General features: G+C 44.1%; 1 protein-coding gene across 1 annotated transcript in view; it reads left to right on the plus strand.

Moving 5' to 3' along the window:
• Positions 1-25,550, plus strand: part of LOC122804000 (extended synaptotagmin-3-like) — a 1,677,117-nt gene that overhangs the window by 1,045,158 nt on the left and 606,409 nt on the right. The window contains exon 10 of the mRNA XM_044073681.1: positions 5,990-6,052. Coding sequence (XP_043929616.1) covers positions 5,990-6,052 — 63 coding nt within the window. The remainder of the gene's footprint in view (positions 1-5,989; positions 6,053-25,550) is intronic.

The following is a 25,550-nucleotide window of genomic DNA, read 5'->3' on the forward strand; positions in this document are numbered from 1 at the left end:
AGAAAAAAAAATCAGTGGTGTTAGCACCAAGCCTTCCAGAATTTTCCTGCTGTTGAGTGCTACACTTGCAGGCTTTTGAAGATCAATGGTCGGCTAGTGTTTGTCCATTGCTGGGCAGATAATGTTACTTTGTGGGGAAAAGCTTCCAGTATTCATTTTATGACTAAAACAGTATTTTTCTGACAAAACCTTTTTTTTTTTTGTTAGGAATTTACTTATTTTGGACTGTTCTGTGACATGTCGGTCAGTTAAAACAGGTTGGTTCTCTTATTAGTTTGCATAAACATTTGTTTAAACATTGTTTCTCTAATTTTTATTATTAATAATTTTAGTGAGTGTTATGCTTGTTGCAGTATTTTTTAGGGTGAAAATACTGCCTTTTTATACGTCATTTACTGACTGTTTCTGTCATAGTTACCTGGGTTTCAGGCTTCTTTCTTGGATTAAGCATGGAATAACTTACTAGTTCCTCTGTTCTTTAATCCAGTCACAAAAAGAAAAAGTTTCCATATAGCTTTTGCTTCTTTGGCGGTCTGCCTTAGCTGCAGATGGGTGAACCTGCAGTGGCCATTTCTGGTTCCTTAGACAACTTATCTTCTTCCTTGGGTTTCTCTGGTATAGTATCTTCAGTCACTCTGGACTAGGGGTTAAACATGTTCTCCGTGGCTGTTGGAGGGTTCTTGATGGGCATAGTCGAATCACTTTTGTTGATCTTGGAGGAATGTGTGGGGAATGCTTCTTTGCCTAACCAGACTAAGATGCCTTTTCCCTGGGGTGATAGCCCTGACATGAGTTGGTCTACTTGTATGGATGTTCTGATAAGCAGAAAGTTAAAGCACTTGTCTTCTCCTGTCTCTGTTACTTTAGTCAGTGAAGACATTGGGAGCGTAGCTCAGACTGTTAACTCTTCATTCTGGATCTACTGGTAATTGAAACAAGAATTTGGTTTCTGAAGACTACCAGTGAGGATGAACAGATTCTTAACCCAATGAAATTATCTTCTGATTTTTCCTTTGGAAAATGTTTTCTTTTTCTAAAACCATAGGTAAGAAAAAACACATTTTTTCGGGGGGGGGGGGCAAAATGAACATTCTTGTTTTTTTTTTCAAAAATCTTATGATTTATTCCAAATGGAATGCTGTTTTTTTCAACAATCTTATGATTTATTCCAACTGGAATGCTATTTTTCATGTTCTTCCAGCCATGGATGATGTTTTATTACAGCCTTCGATATACCTGATAGCCAGCCTGCAGCCCTAAGAAAGCAGATAGATTGCATAAAGTGCCTCAGTCTTATAAATACTTGTTTTCAAATCCCAGCTCTGACCATAAAGTAATTTCCTTGTCTAATCCTTCTGCATCTAAACACTTAGTAAATATTAATCCACCCCCCTCTGACAATGATGGGAAAGCTTTTGATAGGTTTAGGGAAAAGTATATTACTCTGCCACTCTTATTTTTAGGATTCTTAATTGTCAAGCTCGTATGTTAAAGTTTTTGCTTCCCTCTTTTTGAAAATTTGAGGAATCATTGCTGCCACTTTTTTTTCGTCTGACTCCAAAGTTTCTCTAAATGCTGTTATTGCTTCTGTTTCTCAAATAACCAAACATTCTTTGAAGTATGCTTATGACTCTACTGACACCTCTCCCAGAGCAGTAGCTACTAGGCATGTTATGAGGAGTTTTGCATGGTTACATTCTCTAATATTTTCCTGAAATTGCTAATGCTGAATTTTGAATTGTCCCCTGTGTGTGTGTGTGTGTGTGTGTGTGTGTGTGTCTCTCTCTCTCTCTCTCTATATATATATATATATATATATATATATATATATTCAAGGGTGACTCACATTTTTCAGTTTTCCTTTTTCAAGTTTGTGTAGTGTCTCATCCCTAACTGGGGATCCTTTTATAAAAAGGAGAATAAGCAGTCTCCACAAACTTCTGGCAAACAGATATTCAAAAAACAATGACAAGATGGCTTTAAAAAGATAGGGGAACCACCCAGACAGTCCAACAAGTCTGAATGACTTCATACAAATTGTAACCCCACCCTGGCAGTCCTTTAAGTCTTCCCCAGAATCTAGCTATCCATTTCTCATTTTAGCAAAAGGTTTCTGAGAGTCACTACCTCCTGTTCAGAGGATTTGTCCTCGTCCAACATATCAGACTTCTTGAGAGCTCCTTCACAGACTAGGATTCTAGGAGAATATTAAAACGTCTATTTGATGCCTTCCCACAGGACTGTATTCCTGGTGCGTCTCCTGTATATGTTTTCTTCCACTAAAAGTAGATTTATATCTAGATCTGTCCCTGAGTTTTTCCACTCAGCCTGGGACTTCAGCAGTGGACTTTCTCAGAATACTAGGATTCATCTAGCCAGTCCCCACATGAGAAAGATTCAGTGGTACGTAACATCTTTGTGGTTTCAACATCAACACCCCCTGACATTCCAGGTTCTAGTTTCGCTATTTGTAAAAAGGGAGTTGTTTTGGTGGATGTACCAGTTTTATCTGAATCCTAGTCTTCCATTCTGTCTTCCAGCTCAAATACAGTCTGTAACAACAGATGGTTCAGCTCTCTACTTGGAGAGCTGTGTCTTTCGGGATAAAAGTGCAGGTTCTTTAGAACAAAAAAAGGAACAAAACACACAAACATCAAAGAAATGTTGACCGTCATAAATGTACTCAACTGTCCATCATCTGTTGTTTGATGGACCTCTACAAGTGATTACAGACAGCACAATAAATGATGTGTTACATGAACAAATTGGGAGGGTCCAGATCCTTTGCCCTTTGTGCAAATTAGTCATGGTGTCTTGGGATATAGCAGTTCTGCATAATCTCACTATATAGGCATCTTACAATTCCATCAGAGCAAAACAGTGTGGCAAACAAGCTGAGTTGGGACCAGGGCAGATACTTACAAAATACAACTGACAAAATTCTGCTTTAGGACTCCTTGCAAGCAGGTCTAGAAAAAGATGTATTTTCATGTCTGTGGATGGGAATGTTCCTGTATGCCTTTCTGCTCTTTCCACTGATCTCTGGGATCATTCTGAAGATTCAAAAGGACTCTTCAAAGATCATTGTGGTGATTCCTTTCTGGCCCAAACAGTGATTCTCCCTTCTTTTGGAAATGTTTGAGCAATTACCACAAGCTTCCTTACAGATTGGACCTATTCCCAATAGACAGAGGTTATTTGATACACCCCAACATGAACAACTTTAACTAACAGTCTGAATGATAGTTTTTAGGCACCTGTATTCTCAGGATGTGCAGCATGTATTAAAGGAAGCAAAGAGACTTGCTACTAGTAAATCATATATTATCAAATAGAAAAGACTTTCTAGTTAGTGCCACACTAAGAACTAAGACCCCTTTAAGGCTAGTATTTCTCTGGTTCTACAATATTTGTGTGAGATGTTATCCTCTGGCCATTCTTACTCCTCTATCAAGTTTCATTTGTTGGCTATTATGCGTGTCTGCTCATGGATCCCTCTCTTTCAAAGCATTCCTATGTCAAGATGTTTTTAAAGGGGTTTTGCATACCTGTCCACAGAGAAAACAGATTACTTCTCCTCGGGATCTTAATTTTGTTTTGGAAAATTAACTTCTGCTCCATTTGATCCAGCTCATCAAGCTGATTTTGAAGTTCTTAACATGGAAAATGGTGTTGCTGATTGATCTGACTTCTGTAAGAAGAGTGTCAGGGCTGCCAGCTCTTATGGTGGGTCAACCTTATCTCATTTTACACAAAGATAGGATTTCTTTGAGAACTAATCCTTCATTTATGTCTAAAGTGGTAGCTGAGTTTACTTTGAGCCAAGGTCGCCATTTCTCTTTCTTTTTTCCATAGCCTAAAAAATGTGGAGGAAAGGATTCTTTATACTCTGGATGTCCACAGACAATTCTGATACTATTTTGACAGAATTAAAACCTTCGGAAATTCTGATTATTTATTAATTTCTCATGAAAGTAAGAAAAAGGGGACAGCCAGTTTAAAAGCAATTTCCAATGGTTCTCCTTCAGTATTTCTGTTTGTTACTCCCACCATAACAAGTCATTTCCAGGCAGGTTCAAGGCACATTCTATTAGGGCCTTGGCTTCATCAGTGGCTTTCTGGAAAGGGGTGGACTCTAAAATATACTAAAGGCAGCAACTTGGTTGCCTTTTCATACTACAAACCAGACTCCATTTACAGATCTAGAATAGATTTTGCTAGGAACCACTCTTCAGGAGCTCCTGGACTCTTATCCTTCTTCCTTCCAAACTTTTTGAGCTATGGTTGACTACCCATGTAGCTAAGGTGACTGACTGCAGCATGATATAATTAAGCAATAACCCACGTCTGGGTGTGGGTAATGCTAGATTTACCCACGGGTGGTGTGGTTTGGTCAAACAAAGACAACCGTGGGTAAATTTAGCATTACTCACACTCAGAAGTGGGTTATTGCTATTATACAATGACATTATTTAAGAAAAATAATATTTACTTTTCTTAAATAATGTCTTTGTATAATACCTCCGTGGTGCCCTTCTGCGGTTTTCCGCTATCCTTAGGCTTTTTCTGATGTACTGCGCATGCGTATGGAACTAGTGTTCCCACGCTTACGCAGTATATCAGAGCTGTGTAGAGGAAGCAATGGAGAAAGGAAAATTCCCGTTGCTTTTTTAAAGCTATCTCGCTGTGTTAAAGAAGTTTAACATAGCGAGATATCTTTAAAAAAAGCAACGGAGAAAGAAAGATCTCTGTTCCCTTTTTTTAAAGCTATCTTGCTAGTTTAACATAGCGAGATATCTTCTGTCTCACTATGTTAAACGTATAACATAGCGAGATTAAAGCAACGGAGATCTTCCTTTCTCTGTTGCTACCTGTGCTCACACAGACAAAATCAGGACACATACTAATGGAAAAAGTCTGAGCAGCCGGACCTTTTTCCATTAGTATATGTCAGATTTACAACGGGCATGCTGGTTGGGCTGGCCAGTCAGCATGCACATTTTGGAATGCTAATTGCCAGTCTTTGTATAATGATGAGGATAGTACAACTTTATAAGTAAACTTAAACTTACCGCAACTTTAGATGTTCAAATAGAACATTGCTGCATTAGCAGCTCCCTCCCTTTATCCCCTTATTTTTGGTGAGATTTGCCACGGCTTGGGATTTTTATTTTCCCCATCTGGTAGGGCTTGTACCCTCCCTCTCTATTTTGTGAGGCAAGAATTTTCTGAACTTTTGGTGTCCTTGTTAGTGCTTTTATTCAGTAGCTTTTGTCCAAAGCAAGGGCTGTGGCATGTGAAAGGAGCGATGAAAGCTGTGCCATATAGCTTAGGCTGCTGCAGCAGTGCAGTGATCTATTCAGACATATGCTGTTATGTTAAGGTTACTTACACGACTGTACTTTCCATGAATAACAAGACTGGCCATTGCAAAAGATGCTTGCATGTAAAAGAATTTATGGCAGCCAGGTGTCTCAAGTTTAAGCTTTGGAATTTCTAGCAGCTTGTGTTCCAAACAGTGAAGCTACTTGGCAGATGTATAAAGGAGTTAGTTAACTCTGGCTCTGGATGCTTAGTACATCATTGAGTAATGTAATTGTCTTGTCTCTTCATTCATTAATTAACCAGGTAAATGGGTTGTTCTCATAGAGCATTTTTAATCATAGTACTGGGCAAGGAATAGTGCAGTCGGGTGTGACTATAGATAAGGAAAACTTGCATGTTAAAAATAGCCTAAAAGGTCTAGATAACCTGGAATGAACATCATCTGGATTTTTTTTTATTTGATTTTGGCTAAATGCTCACTTCATTAGTCTTTTCAAGCAACATTAGTGGCATATTTTTGAATTACATGATTTATAGATTGTGTCCATAAGAGTGCCTTTGTAGCTTTAACTGTAATTTTGTAAAACATGAAGGACTATTTGGTACACTTACTCATTATTTTACCTTCTTCCATTCATTCATTATTTATTTATTTTTTTTACAGGGCAGCAACAACCTGTCTCCTGCAGTTCTGGTTATCTATTTGGACAATGCATGCAATCTACCAGTAAGTTCTCTACTTTATTTAAAGCTTAAGACAACACAGATTTATAATAAGCGTTCATTAATGATAGTTTCACTTGCAGAAATATCTGATTGAATTAACTCATTAGAGCCTGTCACCTTCAGTGTTATTCTAGTTGCATCTTACCGATGCCTCAAAGGGTCTAATGCTGCCTGATCATATCTACATTAATAATTGCAAAACCATGCTCCATACAAGCTACTGAAAGATTTCTTCTGAAAGCATACATAATGGATAACACAGCTACACTGATATGATGCCTCTGTCTAGTGCAGTTAAAGGCATATTAATTGTTCATGTACTATTTATTTACACTATGAAGGTTTAACCTCAAATGAAAAATGAAAGCTAACAGCTGGATGTAAAAAAAATGCTGCTAGATATATATGTCTGGCTTGAGTGGTAACAGATAGTGAAAGTTATTTACAAAGTATTACAAAATTAATATCTACCGTGTTTTATTGTAACATAAAATCCAGTTTTAAGAGAGAGAGACTGTAATGAATATTACCACTGTAAAGATGAATTTGTGCTGAACTCTTTGCCATGTATACTTCTTCATATCTCTGGAACCGTAAGGACTGATAAACATTTGTTTTAAAAGTGAGGACTTGATTTTGTCAGAATGCTCCGGATGGATCCACTCTATGACAGAAGAATTTTCAGAGTACAGTTAGGGGGAATGAATTAATGTTTTTTTTTTAACTTTGAATTGTTTCTTATCTGCCAGAACTGGCATACATAAGACAGTTCATAGCATTTCTTTTTTGGTATCCCTCTGTGCTTCAGGAGGGAGAAATTATGAGTTCTGGTTTATTGCATCATCTTAGCTCTTTGCCCACTGCTCCTCATTTCGTAAGTGATGATGAAATTGCTGAAGGACGCTAACCTTTCTACCTGCAAGAAGATTGCTGCATTCTTTTGGAGGGCTATTCTGTCACTTCTTGAATGATTCTGCTTATTCACACGTGTTTCAGATTTGTAGTCAAAATGCCTTGTCATTGTATCAGCAGACATCAGATTAGAAAAACATTATCTAAATACATTTAACTGGAAATACAGGATATCAGGTATGTTATGCAAAACATTAATTTGGAAAATTTTGATGAAGGCAATTTTGTAATAATCTTTAGGTATTATAAGGAGGGAAACTGGGTAAAACTGATCTGTTGTAGTGCACTGCAGAGCAGTAACAAACTCCAGAAAACATTTGAACTGAGTAAATTTGGTGCATACAGAAGCACTGCATTAAAGTAAATGTGTGACTTTGACCGAAGAGTATCAGCAGTACTGAATTAATACTTTAAAGGAAGATTACAGGATTTATTTTTTCCAATAACTATCTTGACCATTTGGGGTCATCAATTGCCATTTTGAACCATTTGTATCCATAGTCATCTCATGGAAAGGGTGCGTTTGTATAGTTTTCAGCAACAGCAGATCTGATGTCAGTCTTCACTTAATCCTTCACTGTAGGTTCGGTTCCATATCTCAGAACCAACTCAGTTGCTTTCAAAAACTCTCGAGCTTAAACCTACCTATATTGCTCCTCTCAAAATTATCTCAGATGTTGTTTGCCACTTTGTGCCAGATGCATTCCTCTCCTGTCAGCTCTCGAGCTAGCAATTTATTATGATTGTAAGTGTTGTTTATCCTTTTTTCAATCTTTTTAAATAGCCTTTTCTCTAAAAAAAATCTTATTCTATACCCAGCTCCTCTTTTCTTGAAATTACTGATGTGTTTTCTCCTCAGTTCTCTTACCATTATGGTAATTTTCCATACCATTGTTGGTACCTCTTTGCCCCTATTCTTTTACCACTACAGTAGCTTTTTGCTACCATTGTTTTTACATTTTTTCTTTAAAAAAAGTTTTCTCTTTTCTAGGTGTGTGTGTGTGTGTGTGTGTGTGTGTGTGTGTGTGTGTGTGTGTGTGTGTGTGTGTGTGTGTGTGTGACTTTATTGACATGGCTGAAAAGTCTAAAGGAACTTCTGGCTTCAAGAGATGCCAGAAGTGTAACTGTAAGCTGCCAAATTCTGACGAACATGATGTGTGTGTTTACTGCTTGGACCCAGCGCATCTTCAGGAGGACCATGCGTGGATAGTGTTTACCTTCCCTTTCTTCCTCCCCCTGGGTTTCCATTCAAAAAAATAAAATAGTAGTAAAACTTTGTATTTTTTAGTTAGTGTGTCGGTGTTTAGGTAGAGCTTTAGTTAGCCTTTTGTTGTTGTGGGGGGTTGTGATGTCGGATCCTCAAAAGCCGACTTTCTCCAAATGTACAGTGTGTGGCCATAAGTTGTCCCTGACTGATGACCACACTCTGTGTGTCGTATGTTTGGGGGTTCCCCACCTTTGTTCAGACTGCACAATTTGTGCAGCCTTTAATCCATGGGCCTGTGGGATCGCAGGGCCAAGTTAATTTTGGCTGGGCTTCTCCCAGGAGAATCTTCTTCTTTCTCTACGGCCACGGCTGTGGCCGTATCAGCTTCTGGTCCTCCTCCCCTGTCCGGGACTCTAACTCCCATTTCTAAACAGGGTGACAAAGAGGCCAGGAAGGAGAAGCATAGGGAAAGAGAGAGAGATAAAGAGAGAGAGAGAGACAAAGATAGGAGTCGTAAGAGAACAGCAGACCCGTCAGATCCATCGGGTCCTCTCGTTAAAGTGGTCACTACCTTGGACAAGACTCCTAAGCCATCTTCCCCTCGGCTCTGTTCCCCTAGATTTTCTCTGGAGTGGGAGGAGAAGATTCGGCCTGCTTTCGAGGTCGTCCTCACATCGGCCCTCTCAGCCAGTGTCGGTGGTGTCCTCCAGATCGACAAGAAGCCTCTCTGAGGCTGACATGGACCGGCTTATGAGAAGGTTTTTACAGACTCAGTTGCAGATGGGAGTGGGAAGTTCGGCTCCAATTTTTGCCCCAATAGCTCCTTCTCCGATCCATCCCCGGGTTTCGGAGTCCCTGGATCCGAGGATACCAGGAGTCGGGTCGGTGCCGATGGTTCCTCATACCTCGACGCCAGCCATGCCCTCGAGTTTATCAGATCCTATGTCAGATCTGAGCTCTCGGAGCCGTGATTTGGGCGTCGGATCTGGGGGGGGGGTTGAGTGTGTCATTGGCTACCATAAGGTCAGGACATACCATTCCTCTGGGTCCGTCTGTTCTGGATTCGGTCGCGATCCCTTCATCGGATCCAAGGGGCATGGTTACTCATCTTGCTAGTTTCAGAGAAGCTAGTTCCCCTTTGGCCTTCGACATTTTGGAGAGGGTTCTCTCAGACGGATTGAGACCCCTCACTCTTTCCTCGGAGACCATCCTTGCTCCCTCGCTGCTGAGTGTGTCTTCTGTCATTCAGTCCTCCCAGGGACAGCCTGTGTCTGATATGCCCCAGACGGTTCCCCATGAAGAATATGAAGCTGTTTGTGAGCCCCCCCCCCCCCCGAGGCGGTCCCTTGCAAATGCAAGTGCAAGAGGAGGAACATGAACTCCCCCGAGTCCCCCACACAAGATACCGACTTAGAGGAAGGGGAAGGCTCCCCCAGATCACCTCCTGAAGTTGTCTCATTTGGAGACATAATGGAAATCTTCCGTCAGAGGGGAGGTTGGTCCGCCCAAATCCTTTCACAGATGCGTCGGTATTCCTGGAGGTGTTCGCAGGCCCATCTACCTCTTGGGTGTGTCCCCCAGCTGATCCTCTGGTGGACCTCATAAACACCAGAGCTTGGAAGGAACTGGACACTGTAGAACCCATACCTAAATGGCCAGACATGATTTTGAGCCCTCCTATGGACAATCCTGCATGGAGTAAGGTTTCCCCAGTTGATAACATGGTGGTGGTGGCGGCCACTAAAAAGGAACTGGCACAGGAAAGTTCCTCGGTCCATTCTCCAGACAAGGAGTCTAGGGCGATGGATTGACTCGGAAAGTGGACGTATGCTTCAGCTACCTTTGCTATAAGGTCCCTGAACTACATGGCCCATGTGATCAGACTTCAGCACGACCTCGTGAAAGAGTACGCTGAGTCTCCCCCGGAGTCCATTTCGGCCCGAGGATAAAGCTCATTCTCGGCATGTATGGCCACTCTTAAGTCGGTGACTAACACGTCCATGCGTCTACTCTCTCATGCCACCGAGGGAGCCGCTACGGTGGCCGGGTCTGGCTTTGCCATGAGGTATCACACCTGGCACAGCTTTGCAATTTTTCGGAACCTTTCAAGCCATCCTTCGCAAATGCCCCTTTTGACGGTTCGACCCTGTTTGGGAAGACCGTCCAAGATACGCTATTCCAGAGTGAGAAGGATGGGAAGACGCTGTCAGTTGTCGGGATCCGCTTCTGTAACCCTCAAAGGTCCTTTTCCAGGAACCAGCGAGGGCAAAAAAGTTGTGGTTCCGGAAGTCTCAGCATTCCCAGGACACTCTGGACTCCTTTTCCCCTGGAGGCAGAGGGGGGGATAAGGTGGGCACCAGCCCAGAGGCAGAGGGGGACCGAAGAATTTTGGGTCACGGGAACCATTTTCGGATCGATCCATGCAGCAGCCCTGAGGGGTTGCCCGACTGCTCTACTCTGGAGGCAGTCGGGGGGTGTTTTTCAAAGCACCTAGCTCAATGGGAGTCCATAACATCAGACCGCTGGGTGCTTCGAATAATATCCAGAGGTTGCTCCATTCTCTATCTGACCAGTCCCTTACCTCCAAGGCACCTCCCAGATGTTCCACCCACTCAAAGGGTGGTGGCAGCTTTGGAAATAGAAAAGCTGCTAAACAAGAGCAATCCAGCCGGTCCCCCACAGACCAGTCCAGATCAGGCATCTATTCCAGGTTCTTTTTGGTGCCAAAAACGATGGGGGACTTAAGGCCAATTCTCGACCTATCCACGTTGAACCTGTTGCCAAGGAGAAATTCCAGATGGTCACCTTACAATCCATCCTGCCATTCTTGCAGGAGGAAGACTGGATGTGCTCAGTAGACCTCAAGGATGCTTACTACCACATTATGATGGACAGGCGATCCAGGAGGTTTCTCCGCGTTCGGCATGGAGCCAATCACTATCAGTTCAGGGTCCTACCCTTCGGTTTTACCACAGACCCCAGGGTGTTTACCAAGGTCATGGCAGTTGTAGCGGCCCACCTGAGGATTTAGGGCATTCAGGTCTTTCCGTACCTGGACGATTGGCTCTTCACTGCCCCCTCCAGGCATCGACTTGTTCAAGCCAGAAATTCCTTTCTTCAGCTGTCAAATTTACTGGGTATCACGATAAATCTTGCAAACTCCTCTCTTCAGCCTGTCACAAGTCCTCCACCAGGAAGGTGTACCATAGTAAATGGAAGTGTTTTTCCATTTGGGCTTCTCAGAAAGATTTGGATTTGTTTACCACCCCAATTCCAGCAGTATTAGAATTTCAAATTTTCCAACGGGGCCAGCTCTTCCACTGTTAAGGTCCAGCTAGCGGCTATATCCCATTTTCATGTAGGAGAAGATTCAGGTTCACTAGCTGCTTCTAGGATTTGTAAGACTTTCAACAAAGGCACCTTTTTGCTGAGACCTCCGATTAAGCATCTTTCCCCTCCGTGGGATTTGACCTTGGTTCTTCAGGCCTTAGTTGCGCCTACGTTTGAACCCGCAGCGTCAGTTGATTTAAAATTCTTGTTGTGGAAGACAGCCTTCCTGGTGGCTATCACCTCGGCTAGGAGAGTGTCTGAACTTCAAGCCTTGTGTATGAAACCCCCATACTTCATTTTTCATAAGGATAGGGTTTCTCTAAGGACAAATCCTTCTTTCCTCCCTAAAGTCACTTCAGAGTCAAATATCAATCAGTCTATTAATCTCCCAGTATTCTTCCCTAATTTTCAAAACAATCGGGAATACAAGCTTCATTTGCCTGATCTCCACAGACAGTTACGCTTTATTTACATAGGACTAAACCTTTTTGTAAGTCTGATCAGTTATTTGTTTCCTTTGCCAAGCCCTTTTTGGGGAAACTAGTTTCAAAGGTGATTCTTGCTAGATGGATTTCACTTTGTATTTTGCAGGTGTACAAGGATCATGGATTTACCAGAACCAGACAGGGTTCATGCTCATTTTACTCATTCTAAGGCTACTTCTGTATTCTGGTCCAGAGTTTCTCTGGATGACATTTATTCAGCGGCTACCTGGGCTTCCTCTCACACTTTTATTACTCGTTATAAGTTGGACATGGTATCTAGGGGAATGGCTTCTTTTGGTTCTGCAGTGCTCCGGAATATCCTTCCATAAGGGCCTCCCAAGGTCTTTAGTAGCTGGGGACTGTGTCCCACAGGTTGATGATCAAATGAAGTTAACTACTTCATATAAAGAAGTTATGTACTCACCATAACGTTCCAGCTGAGTAGTTAGACTTCATTTGTCATCACCCTTCCCTCCCTCCTTCCCCCTGACATTAGTGATTTGCGATAGTTCTTGGACTCAGACTTACTGGGTCTTGTGAACCTAGTCTGTGTGATCAGGTCAGGGTATGCCTCTTGGGTTGATGTGTGTCACGCTGTGGGTGGCAAACTCGATCTGGGGATTGGAAGGAGATTGCAGTGTAGTATGTGTAAGGGGTGGGAACTTGGAGCTCGGATCTTAGCTTGGAAAGCTGCCAGCTCGGCTCTATATCGGATCCGAAACCCACAAGTTGATGACAAATGAAGTCTAACTACTCAGATGGAATGTTATGGTGAGCACATAACTTCTTATTAATTCTGAAAGGCTTGATAAAATATAGCTTCAATAAGGCCATATCTATGACTTCAAAGACTAATGTTAGCTCCCCTTCTTCCTCCAGGCTTGAAGGTTCTAAGAAAAGGAGCTGTTCAGTTCCAGCACTTTCTTAGGAACCACCTGTTAAAAAGATTAAGTCTTTCCCAGTTTCCACAGTTTCACCAATACCGGATAGACAACGCCTGTCTTCATCAGTGTCAATCTCTGCACAGACAATGACGGCACCCAATACTTCCTCAGCTCAGACCGTTTCACCCTCTCCATTCCACTGATATCGGAACCGAAGGAGTTTTCTTTTAAGGATGTACCATGAATAAGATACTCCCCAAGAACAACGCCTTTTGTAGACTGACCACCAAGTTCCTTTTTGGATTGACCCTGGTACCTGTCAGTCTATTCGGTCTACTCTACCAAGAGCCTCGCGGAAGCCGATGTTCTGAGGCTAGTGGACCAGCTCCTGACTGGGACGGGATTAGCCACTTCCTCAGTTCCTATTAGTTCTGACTCTGGAACTTTATAAATCTGTCACTCCATTCTCATTCTTCCTCTGACTCCAACAGAGCCTTCGGAGTTCCCAGTTCCGACAGTCCTGGTGTCGACTTTATTGGCGCCAGTGAGCCTCTCACAAACCTTCGACTAGACTGTTAAAACAGTAGTAAGTGGCAAAATTTTTCAAAATGGGTAACAGACAGCAATTTCGACCCATATTCTGCAACTGTACAGGTTCATCTATTAGCTGCAATTTCAGATTTTCTTAATGGTCTAAATGATACAGCTCTAATGTCATACAAACTTTGTAAAGCCTTTTTGAAAGGAACCTTGTTACTGAGACCACCATACAAGGATCTGTCTACTCTGTGGGACTTGATTCTGGTGCTACAATGTCTAACTAATCCCCCATTTGAGCCATCTGCAAATTGCAATTTGAAGTATTTGTCCTGGAAAACCTACCTTATCTTGCAAGCCTTCTTAACTTATCTTTCATAAGGACAGGGTGTCTTTGAGAACAAATCCATCTTTTTTACCAAAAGTAGTATTTGACACTAATATCAATCAGGCTATACAACTTCTGCAAATTTTTTTCCAAACTTTCAAACAAAAGTGAATATTGCTTGCATTTGCTAGATGTTCACAGAAGACTATGCTTTTACATTCACAGAACAAAGGAATTCAGAAAATCAGCTGTTTTTCATTCTCTTCTGCTCCTACGGGCAAACCAGTTTCTAAGTTTACTCTGGCTAGATGGCTCAAGGACTGCATAATGTTTATTTACAACGAAGGAAAGTGCAGCCTCTGGGACCTGTTAAAGCACATTCTATGAGGGCAGTAGCCGCTTCCGCAGTTTTCCATGCCAGAATGTCTATAGATGACATATGCATAGCGGCTACCTGGGCATCCCCGCATAACTTTATTACTAATTACAAGTTGGATCTGGTCTCTAAATTCAGTGGTGTTCAGGAATATTCTTCTGAGAGACCTCCCATAGTCAAGGATTAAATGAAAATTGACAACATCAGGTAGGGAAGTTATGTCTCACCATAATGTTCCATCCATGTTGTCAATCTTCATTTATCCTTGACATCCCCATCCTCTTTCCCCCTGCCTTTTTGGCTTCTTGGTGGAGCGGATCTATCCCTATAGACTAGATTATTCCTTTATGAGTACAGATATGGTCTCTGATCTGTTCTTTCTGATCTGTCACTATTTTATGCAACGCGATCTGAGGTAATCTTGAGAGGAGCATTGTGAGTAGGTCTAAGCTCGAGAGATTTTGGAAGGCGCAAGCTGAAATAATGGCCAAGTCAGTAACGAGATAGAGAACCGAATCCACAGTCAAGGTTAAGTGAAGAACAACAACACAGATGGAATGTTATGGTAAGAGACAACTTTTTATTACAGGAGTAGAGGAATCTCACTGTTATCCTCCAGGGAGCCATTTTCCTTAACTTTCATTCATTTTTTTTCATTTTGTAGCTCCATTGTAGTTTGAAAGTACAGTACGTGCAAACCCTAGCCCACGTGCTGTCCAACTCCCTTATTCTCGTCTTACAAAATGCTTTTCATTCAGGCTTAGCCAACATACTATGTGTGCTAAGGGCTAATCTTCTGCTGCCCAACAGAGGATGCTTTCAGTGAGCAATCCCATTACCCCCATCTCAGGGGATGCAGTCTTTGGCTACTGAGTCCTCTCCGTGCAGGTCAGCAACTCAAGTGCCAAGTACGCTTCTCAAAACTTTGGCTTCCATCATAGTCAGATCCACAGCCTGTTTGCCTTTTTTCATGATGGTCTTCTAGGCTCTAAATCAGTATGTGTTACAATGGGAAACTGTGTGTGTGTGTGTGTGTGTGTGTGTGTGTGTGTGTGTGTGTGTGTGTGTGTGTGTGCGTATATTCATATATATATATATATATATGTGTGTGTGTGTTTATATCAGTCTGTCGAAGGTTCACTTCTGCCCCCCACAACCCCTCCCCAACTATATATACCAACTCCGAGATTGCACTATGGTGGGGAAAAAGGCAAAATTGTGCTGTTGGCCAACTGCTTCCTTTCCCCACTTAAATCTTTCATGGATGTGAATTGTGAACATTTGTGGAACTAAATGTTCGGTGGTTTCGGGTTGATGAAGAAAGGTTAGCGGAAGTGAACCTTCGACAAATTGATATTTCTATAGAGATATATATATTTTTTCATATCTACACTCCCCATGTGGGAGTAGTGTCTTTGTTCAAATGTCCAATGTGATAGTGTTCAATCTCGCCGTTTGTTCTTACACATGGGTTCGGAGCCGATCCTCGGCTCCGTGCCGGCCTCTTGCAAGCTCTGCATCGAGAAGAAGCTCGAGACAATCTAATACCCACAATCCCCCTCTGCCTTTACCTCAGATCTAGTTTGCCGCTGCTGCATACGCATCGTTGGGAGCTAGCTCGAGAGTTTCTAAGCTAAGATATAACTTTTTTTTGTTGTATTTTATTAAGAATTCTTTCTAGTTGATATTAACTGTATTAACAAGTGTGATTGTGTTGTGGTTCCGTAATTCTTTGGTACCGTTAACCTTATTTTCGGTATTTTTGTATCGGGGCCTACACCCTTCACATCTACCATATTGAGACAAATTTAACCGGATTTGACATTTACCTGATTGTGACTATTTTTTCTCGGATTTGACTGTGTTTTTCTGGAGTTGTATATTATTCTACAATGTCGGAGAAGGCAAAGTCTGGTTTCAAGCGTTGTCAGTGTGGCCAAAAAATGTCGGTCACTGACAACCATAGTTCCTGCGTCTACTGCCTTGGCCCTCTCCACTTACAAGAGGATTGCTCCATCTGTCACTCTTTTAGTGGGAGGGTCATGACAGATAGGCGCAGGAAACTGATGGACAGAGGTCTATTGAAACCGGCTTTCCAAGAGGCTTTGGATGCTTCTGACCAGGCATCGAAGTCCTCTAAGGAATCGAAGACGCCGGAGCCTAAGTCGTCGGCGCCGAGCTCTTCTTCAAAGGTTAGATCACCGGTTCCACAGACTTCGGGCCGAGTGTTCAACTGGTGTCGGTTCCTGAGCCTCGAGTCTTGGAACCGGTGATGGAGCTCCCTCCTTCGCCATATTGAGGTCGGCTCCGTCTTGGTTCCTTCGACCCGTTCTTCCTCCAAACTTTCGGATGTCGATGTGGATCGCGTGGTGCAGAAGTTGTTGGAGCATTCGCCCTCTCTAAACTTATTTCGGTTTCCACCCAGTTGGTGTCGAAACTTGAAGGCCTTCCTGTATCTCCATCCATTCCTCCTCCGAGACCGATTCAGTCTTTGGAGCCGGAAGAGGCTGATCTGCTGATTGTGGAGCCCTCGGTCCAGAACCGCCCTTTTCTCGGTCTGTTCCTCACCTCGACTCCGTCGGACCCGTACCGGAGTCTCGGAGCCGACGGTCTGTTCTTGGTTCCGGGGCGAGAGTCGAACCGACGTGTCGGTTCCGACTCTCCCTCGGGCCTCGCACGGATCGATTCGGCTCCGTCCTCGGGTCGATGCCTTCGGTGCCCGTGTCGGGATTCTTCCCATTTCTTCGAACCGGAGACTCTTCGATGCGGGATCCGGGGCGTTCGACCTGATGAGGAAGGTGTTGTCTACCCAGACAACCACATCAGTGGAAGCAGTTTCTCCTCCCCATAAAGGGCCTTTGTCTTCATCTGCACCCATGGCCACATCCAAGCGCCGGGCACCAGTGCCTCAGCCACCCCTGGAGGGTGCCCCTCTTCCTCGAGGCTTCTTCGGATGCTCCCACGAGGAAGTCCCTAGGAAGAGACTGTGTAAGAGGAGACACTTGGATTCTCCACAGGAATCCTTGACATCTGATACTGACTTAGATGAGTCAGAGGGTCCCCTAAGTCACCTTCAGAAGATGTCTCTTTTCAGACATTTTGGAGATCCTGAAACAGAGAGGTGACTGGCAGTCCCTTCCCCTTCTGAGGATGAGTCAGTTCTGCTGAAGGCATTTGGTGCTCGCCCTTCCTCCTCCTGGGTCACTCCGCCTTCGACGAACTAATGGAACTTATTGCTCGAAGGCGTGGAGACTCCTGATACAGTGGAACCTGTTCCAAGAAAACCGAACAAGTACATCACAGCACCTCAGGATAAGTCCTACCTTACAAAAGGAGTTCCAGTAGACGCTATGGTGGTGGCTGCAGCCACGAAAAAGGAGATGTCGGAGTCTTCTTCGTCTGTCCATCCGCCTAATAAAGATTCTAGGACGATGGATAGATATGGGAAGCGCATTTTTAGTTCAGCGGCTTTTTCCATGCGGTCCCTGAACTATTTGACCCATTTTACACGTCTGCAGAGGGATCTAGTCAAAGAGTTGGGAGATACCCTCCAGGGTGCTACAGATGCAGCTGTCTCAGAAAAAGTGACAGCGCAACTTAATACCCTAACATCTATTGTTAACTCGTCCATGAGGCTGATATCCTATGCAGCCGAAGGTTCGAGTAGGGCAGCAGCTTCAGCGATTGCTCTTCGAAGACAATCCTGGATGCGCCTATGCTCCTTTGCGGAAGCCTTCAAGTCTTCCTTTACAAACGCCCCATTTGACGGTGCCACTCTTTTTGGCCCCAAGGTAAAGGAGACCCTTACCCGGTGTGAACAAGAGGGAAAGACTCTGTCTGCTGTCGGAGTCCGTTTTTCCACCCCAACCAGACCGTACCCCAAAGGGCAACGCGGTGGAAAATGTGGTTTCGAAAACCCCAAGGGTCTTTCTCAGGCACACAGGGTGATGCCCCCTCTAGGGGCAGAGGTGGAAGACGCCGCCCTGGCGGCAGAGGGGGGTCCGCAGAATCAAGGTGACAGGGATACACTCCCTGGTAAACCTTTCCAGCACTCCTGAGAGGAGGCCCGACTGTCCTGCTCTGGAGGCAGTCGGGGGTCGCTTAGCTTTATACCCTCAGGCCTGGCAAGATATAACTACAGACAAGTGGGTAAAAAGCGTAGTTACCAGAGGTTACTCCATACCCTTCTTATCCTATCCCATTCCAAAGAAAAGACTCCCAGATGTACCGCCCCATCTGCGAGAGCCAGCAGCTTTAGAAATTTCAAAGCTGCTAGAAAAGAGTCATCCAGCCAGTCCCAGCGGACCAGCAAGGATTCGGGACTTACTCAAGGTTCTTTTAGTTCCAAAGAAAACAGGGACTGGAGGCCCATTCTAGACCTAAGCTACCTCAATACTTTCGTCAAGAAAGAAAAGTTCCGAATGGTCACGCTTCAATCGATCCTTCCATTCTTACAGAAGGATGAGTGGATGTGCTCAATAGATCTAGAGGATGCATACTACCACATCAAAATGGCCAGGGCATCCAGAGATCATTTGCGCTTACGGCTGGGAGCCAGTCACTTTCAATTTCGAGCCCTGCCCTTTGGTCTGACCTCAGCCCCCAGGGTCTTCACCAAATGTATGGCAGTGGTAGCGTCTCACTTGAGACGTCAAGGATTCCAGGTGTTTCCGTATCTGGACGACTGGCTCCTTTCGGCCACCACCCGGCGTCAACTACTGCAGGCCAGAGACTATGTTCTTCAACTGTGTGTTCACCTAGGGATCTCCGTAAATTTCGGAAAATCCTTACTTCAGCCATCACAAAATATCTTGTTCATAGGAGCAGAGTTAAACACACGTCAATTAATTCTGAGACTTCCCCCAGAAAGGATATTATCACTGCAGACTCACATACATCTTCTACTCTTGTCAAGGAAATCTCCTGCAAAACTAGTACTGAAGGTGTTGGGCCTCATGTCAGCCTCCCTTATTGCAATTCCCCTGGGAAGGCTGCACATGAGAGTCCTACAATGGCTACTGTTTGCTCAATGGTCATTTCAACAACTACCTCTAACACACGAGATTCTTATAACAAAGACTTGCAAAACAGATCTAAACTGGTGGCTTCAAACGTGCAACCTTTCCCAGGGGAGGCCGTTTGTGCTACCCACGCCCACGGTTACGGTGACCACGGACGCTTCCCTGATAGGGTGGGGGGGCATCTTTCAGGGACAGACAGTCCAAGGCGAATGGACCAATTTGGAGTACAATCTGCACATCAATGTTCTAGAGTTGAGGGCAGTGTTTCTAGCGTTGCAACACTTTGCTCCCCTTCTTCCTCTAGGGACTATTGCAGTTCAGACGGACAACATGTCGGTAGTCTGGTACATAAACAAACAAGGGGGAAACAAGTCCTATCAACTATGCAGAGAGGCCATGAGAATTTGGCAGTGGGCGGAGTCCACGGGTCGCTTTCTAATAGCAACGCACATCCCGGGTCATCCAACGTCATAGCCGACAGGCTGAGCAGAGCAATTCTGTTACCGCACGAGTGGTCTCTAAAACAGTCAGTGGCGAAAAGGATTTTTCGCACGTGGGGCCAGCCTTCCTGCGACCTGTTTGCGTCTCCAATGAATGCCAAATGCAGGAGCTACTTTGCCCTATTACCCCCTCCAGGGGAAGTCCCCAGGGACGCACTGGTTTACGATTGGCCCCCGGGACTCCTATATGCATTTCCCCCATTTCCTCTGATATCGAAGTTTCTCCAGAAAGCCAGGAACCTACACAGGACGATAATCCTCATTGCTCCATTCTGGCCTCGTCAAATTTGGATGTTCTTCATTCCACATTGCTGCAGTCCTAACTATTGGGTAGTCCGCTGTCCAGTCGGCCCGAATACCAGAGTATATGGCTGACGTCGGTCAGGGCGCATTAGACTGACGTCAGTACGTCAGGGTACTAATGCGCATGACCGACGTCATATCCTCAGTCTTTTTTGCTGCATGGTCCGATGCAGAAGCAGTTTTGCGAGTGCAGGTTGGCGTTCTGAAATTTTCTGAAGTCGGAGTTTCAGACCGAATCAGAGTTGGCTAAGTACCCCGTTGGGGAACATTTTGTTTTTCTTGCCTCAGTATTTAACCGGATGTCAGAAAAAGTGAATAACTGTATTTCTTGTGGGAAACAGATACCTCATAGGGATTACCATACCTTGTGTATACCTTGTTTAGGGCCTGAGCACGACGTTGTTGGATGCCGCTCTTGTGCTAGGTTTAACAAACGCACTATTAAGAGAAGGTTAGATTGTGCCAGGTTAGTGTTTGGGAAGCGTTGCAATTATAAAATGCCGTCGGATGCTCCGGGCCCGCTCGTCAAGAAGCGCAAGGACAAAACAGCGAAGCCTAGGGTTGATGAACCGCAGTCCCGGACGTCGGTTCTTTAGAAGGCTCAGTGGAGCCAGAGGTTTTGCCAGGAGTTTCTTTGGAGTCTCAGGCAGAGACTTTACTGTTACAGGATGTGCCTTCTCAGGAGGTAGGCCAGGCTGAGGGGCTTCTCAGGTAACTGTTCTTCCCTCTCTTCCCAAGGGAGTTAGAGCCTCTCCTTCTGTTTCCAAAACTTCTTTGAGAGGTAGGCCAAGTTTAGCTTCAGTGGGGCTTCTCCTAGCACTTCAGGTTCTGTGCCTAAGAAACATATGCTTAAAATGGCAGAAGATTTGATTACTATGATTAGAGGTTCTATGCCCCTCCTGATAAGAGGCCTAGGGTGGAACCTGAGTTTGATAGTTTTGAACAGTGTTCAGAGGCTTCTGAGTCTTCTGCGGAAGATTTGCAGGAGTATCCTCCTTATTCTGATTCTGATGTGGATGATTCCACTCCTACAGCTTCTCCTCCTGAGGATTTCTCATTTTCAGAGACTCTGCATTCCATGAGGGAGCACTTTAAATGGGAAGGCCAGGATTACTCTGATTCCAGGAAAAGGCTTAGGGAATTCTTGTTTTACCCCAGCATAGGCCCTTAGCTATACCTCCTGTGTTGAATGTGGTGGAAGATGTTTTTGCAGAGGCTTCCCTGAACCCTGATTCTTTGCCTCCTGCTCCTGTTAAACCTGATAGGTACTATAGGGTGCCTGAAGCTCATAAGTATCTTTTAAGAGTCCTAGGGCAGACCCGAAACTGTTTCTCAGGGACCTAAAGGTGTTAAGGCCTCTGTGGTTAAAACCCTGTTCCCACTGATAAAGAGGCAAGGGCTTTGGATAGATGGGGAAAGAAAGTGTATACTTCTTCCACTTTAGCCATGAGGGCGTTGAATTGTCAGTTTCACATGCTAAAATATCAAAATTATCTCCTTTCACAACTGAAATCTAAGGTGGATGCTTTGGCGGAAGGTATTGAGTGTAAAGAGTTGCTGGATTTAGTTCATGTGTCTGAACAAGTGGGTAAGCATTCTTTGCAATGTGGTTTTGATGCTGTACAGGCCTCCTCGAGGGTGGCTGCCACTAGTTCTGTTCTTCGCAGGCATGCCTGGTTGAGGGATCAGAATTTAGCTGAGCATGTTAAGACAAGGATTTTGGATGCTCCTTTACAGTCTGATGTGTTGTTTGGTTCGCCTGTGGAAGCAGTTTTAAAGAAAATGGAGGACAAAGCTAAGTCTATGCAAACTGTTAAAGATTTTTGCAGGTGCAGCCACCGAAGTTTAGTAGAAATTGGCCTACTAAGGGATGGACATATCCTGCTTATGATTCCCAGTCTAGGGGTAGGTCTAGACGTGGTAGGGGCAGAGCTCAAGGTTCTTTTAGGCCTAGAACAGGAGTTCACCTGCTCAGACTTCTGGTGAGGGCAGGGGTCAGTCCTTTCGTAAACAGACCCAATGACCTGCCTTTTCAGCTGCCAGTAGATTCTCGTCTGGCAGCTCCTTTGGGAGGAAGACTGTCTCTTTTCAAAGAAAATTGGGATTTAATCACTCAAGACAGATGGGTGTTGGATATCATTCACCACGGTTACAGGTTTTATTTCCATACATTGCCCCTTTCAAAGGCATGCCAGACGTTCCTCCTCCACAAAGGAAAGAGGCTCACAAGCAAATTTCTCTGTTACTCCAAATAGGGGCCATTCAGCCAGTCCCTGTATCAGAAAGGGGCCTAGGATTTTATTCTCGCCTGTTCCTAGTACCAAAGAAGGGGAACACGTGGAGACCAATTTTGGATTTATCTATCCTCAACACTTATCTGGACATTCCAAAGTTCAAGATGTTGACGTTACAACAGCTTTTACCTCTGCTGGGCAAAGATCACTGGATGGTAACTTTAGATCTCAAGGAAGCTTACCTTCATGTGCCTATAAGACTAAGTTGCAGGAAGTATCTGCGTTTTCGAGCTGGAAATTCTCATTATCAGTTCTCTGCATTGCCCTTTGGCTTATCTACTGTGCCCAGAGTATTCACAAAGGTTCTGGCTCCAGTGATAGCTTACTTCAGGCTAAAAGGAATTCAAATCTATCCTTACTTGGACGACTGCCTGATTCTGGCTCAAGAAAAGGAAGACCTTCTACAGCATCTGGAATATGTTATAGCAGTGCTAAGATGCCTAGGGTATTCTGTGAACGAAATAAAGTCCAGTCTAGTACCCTCTCAAGACATGTGCTTTCTGGGTGTGAGACTGAATACAGCAGCCCAGATGGCCTTTTAACCCCGGACAAACAAAAGAGTCTATCCCTTTACTTCCATCAACTATCTCATCAGTCCGTGCTGACTGCAAGGACAGTCCTTCAAGCATTAGGGTTCATGGCATCTTGTATTCTGGTGCTTCCCAATGCCAAACTGCATATGAGGAAGCTGCAATGGTATCTCAAAATGTATGGACACAGCACTGCCAGGATTTGGACACTGTCATTCAAATAATACCTTGCCTTCAAAAAGAATTTTTGTGGTGGGCTCAGGAATGTCACCTAAACAAGGGACTCTCTGTGACCCGGCCAGAGGCGAGTCAGATTTTAACGACAGATGCCTCGGACATTGCTTGGGGAGCTCATCTAAATGGAAAGTGGATACAAGACAAGTGGCCTGCCAGACTACAGCATCTACATATCAACATGAAGGAGATGTTAGCAGTCCAGTTTGCATTAATGGCTTTCAAGGAGTTACTTCTTCCAGGGCAGGTGTTGATTCTAACAGACAACACAACTGTCATGTGGTACATCAACAAACAAGGGGAACACATTCTTATCCTCTATGCAGGCAAGCAATGATTTTATGGGAGACTGCGCTCAGCTTGCAACTAACTCTTCAGGCAAGGTTTCTGCCGAGCACAGAACTCCTTAGCAGATGTGTTAAGCAGACAAATCATGGATCCCCACGAGTGGAAACTGGATCTTCATGTATTTCAGAAATTGACAGTGTCATGGGGAACTCCAGACATAGATCTGTTCGCTTCTCCACTAAACCACCAGCTGCCAAAGTTTTGCACAAAGGGGTTTCATCACACAGCTTGGAAAGTGGATGCTCTTTCTTTCAGTTGGAAAAATCTTCATGTGTATGCCTTTCCACCTCTGCCTCTTCTTCCAAAGGTGCTCTTAAAGGTCAGACAAGACAAGCCAAGGATGATTTTAATAGCTCCAGATTGGCCTCGGCAACACTGGTACCCACTACTAAGGAGTCTGGTAAGGAAGCCTCCATGGCCTTTACCTTTGATTCCACATCTGTTATCTCAGAAGGACGGTCATCTGCTCAATGTCAAGCTTCACTCACTTCATCTAACAGCCTGGCATATTCTGTGTTGAAACACAGCAGGTCTCAACTTCCTCAACAAGTTTTAAATGTGATTATGGAAGCTAGAAGACCTAGTACAAGGAAAGTGTACATGAAAAATGGAAGAGGTTTTTATTTTGGAGTACAGCAAAGAATTTGGAGATTTCTGAGCCTAATTTGAATGTGGCTCTTCAATATCTTACTGAGTTATTGGACAAAGGTTTGTCCTTCTCTTCCATTAAGATTCATGCTGCAGCAATTTCAGCTCACTATGATTGTGACCCACCATTGTTTTCGCATCCTTTGTTCAAGCAGTTTCTTAGAGGGCAAAGAATATAAGACCCCCGTAGAGCTCCTACTCCTGCTTGGGATCTCAATTTTGTGTTGGAAAAACTTACTCTACAACCTTTTGAGCCTGCGGCTACTGCTGAATTGAAATACTTGTCATGGAAGACTGCTTTTCTGTTGGCTATTACTTCTGCAAGAAGGGTGTCTGAGTTGCAGGCCCTTATGGCAGTAGAGCCCTTTTGATTTTCCATAAGGATAGGGTATCATTACGCACTAATCCTTCCTTTATGCCTAAGGTGGTTTCTAGTGTGGCTTTAAACCAATCTATTCATTTGCCTACTTTTTATGCAGACCCCCAAAATAAAGGGGAAAGATTTTGCACACTTTAGATGTACATAGGCAATTGCGTTATTATTTAAGCAGGACTAAGGATTTTAGGCAGTCTCAGCAGTTGTTTGTTTCTTTTGCTTTGAGTTCGCAGGGCAAGCCTGTGTCAAAACAAACTATTTCTAGGTGGATTGGGTTTTGCATTGCATTTTGTTATTCCCATCATGGCAAGGAGATTCCAGCTGGGATTAGGCCTCATTCCACTAGGGCTACTGCCACTTCAACAGCATTTCTAAGGGGTGGCAACTAAGGATATTTTGGAGGCAGCTACTTGGAGTTCAGTGCATACTTTCTCTAAGCATTATCACCTTCCTCTCTACTCTAAGTCTAGGGCTGGTTTTGCCACAGCTATTTTGCAAGGCATGTTGTCAGCTCCTGCTTCTTTATGATTTGCCAGCCTCCCTTACCTCTGCTTTGGGATTCTACCCAATAGTTAGGACTGCAGCAATGTGGAATGAAGAACATAGTACAGTTTTGTACCTACCATAAATGTAGATGTTCGAGGATCCACATTGCTGCAGTCCAATTTACCCTCCCTCCTTCCCCTCTGTGTTTAGGGGTGGTTGTGTAGGTGAGGTTATATGCTGATATTTTTGTATATATTTTTGTATATATTGTACATATTTCTGGTGCAGGTATATTGGGCCTTGTCTTTTTAGGGTCTTCTGACATCTGGGGCAAGAAAAGACTGAGGATATGACGTCGGTCATGCGCATTAGTACCCTGACGTACTGACGTCAGTCTAATGCGCCCTGACCGACGTCAGCCATATACTCTGGTATTCGGGCCGACTGGACAGCGGACTACCCAATAGTTAGGACTGCAGCAATGTGGATCCTCGAACATCTACATTTATGGTAGGTACAAAACTGTACTTTTCCCTTCCTAAAAATACACTGCATTCGGGGACCCTGGATTCTGGACCCAGAGCCAGATCTATTGGCTCACTCGTCAGGGGTTCCCCATCCCGCGCTCCTGTCACTCCATCTAGCAGCTTGGCTGCTCCAATTCCCAACTTAGCCAGGTCTGATCTTTTGTCACCAGCAG

Source organism: Protopterus annectens, chromosome 6.part0 (assembly GCF_019279795.1).
Source record: "Protopterus annectens isolate FY-2018-M chromosome 6.part0, PAN1.0, whole genome shotgun sequence".
NCBI lineage: Eukaryota > Metazoa > Chordata > Ceratodontiformes > Protopteridae > Protopterus > Protopterus annectens.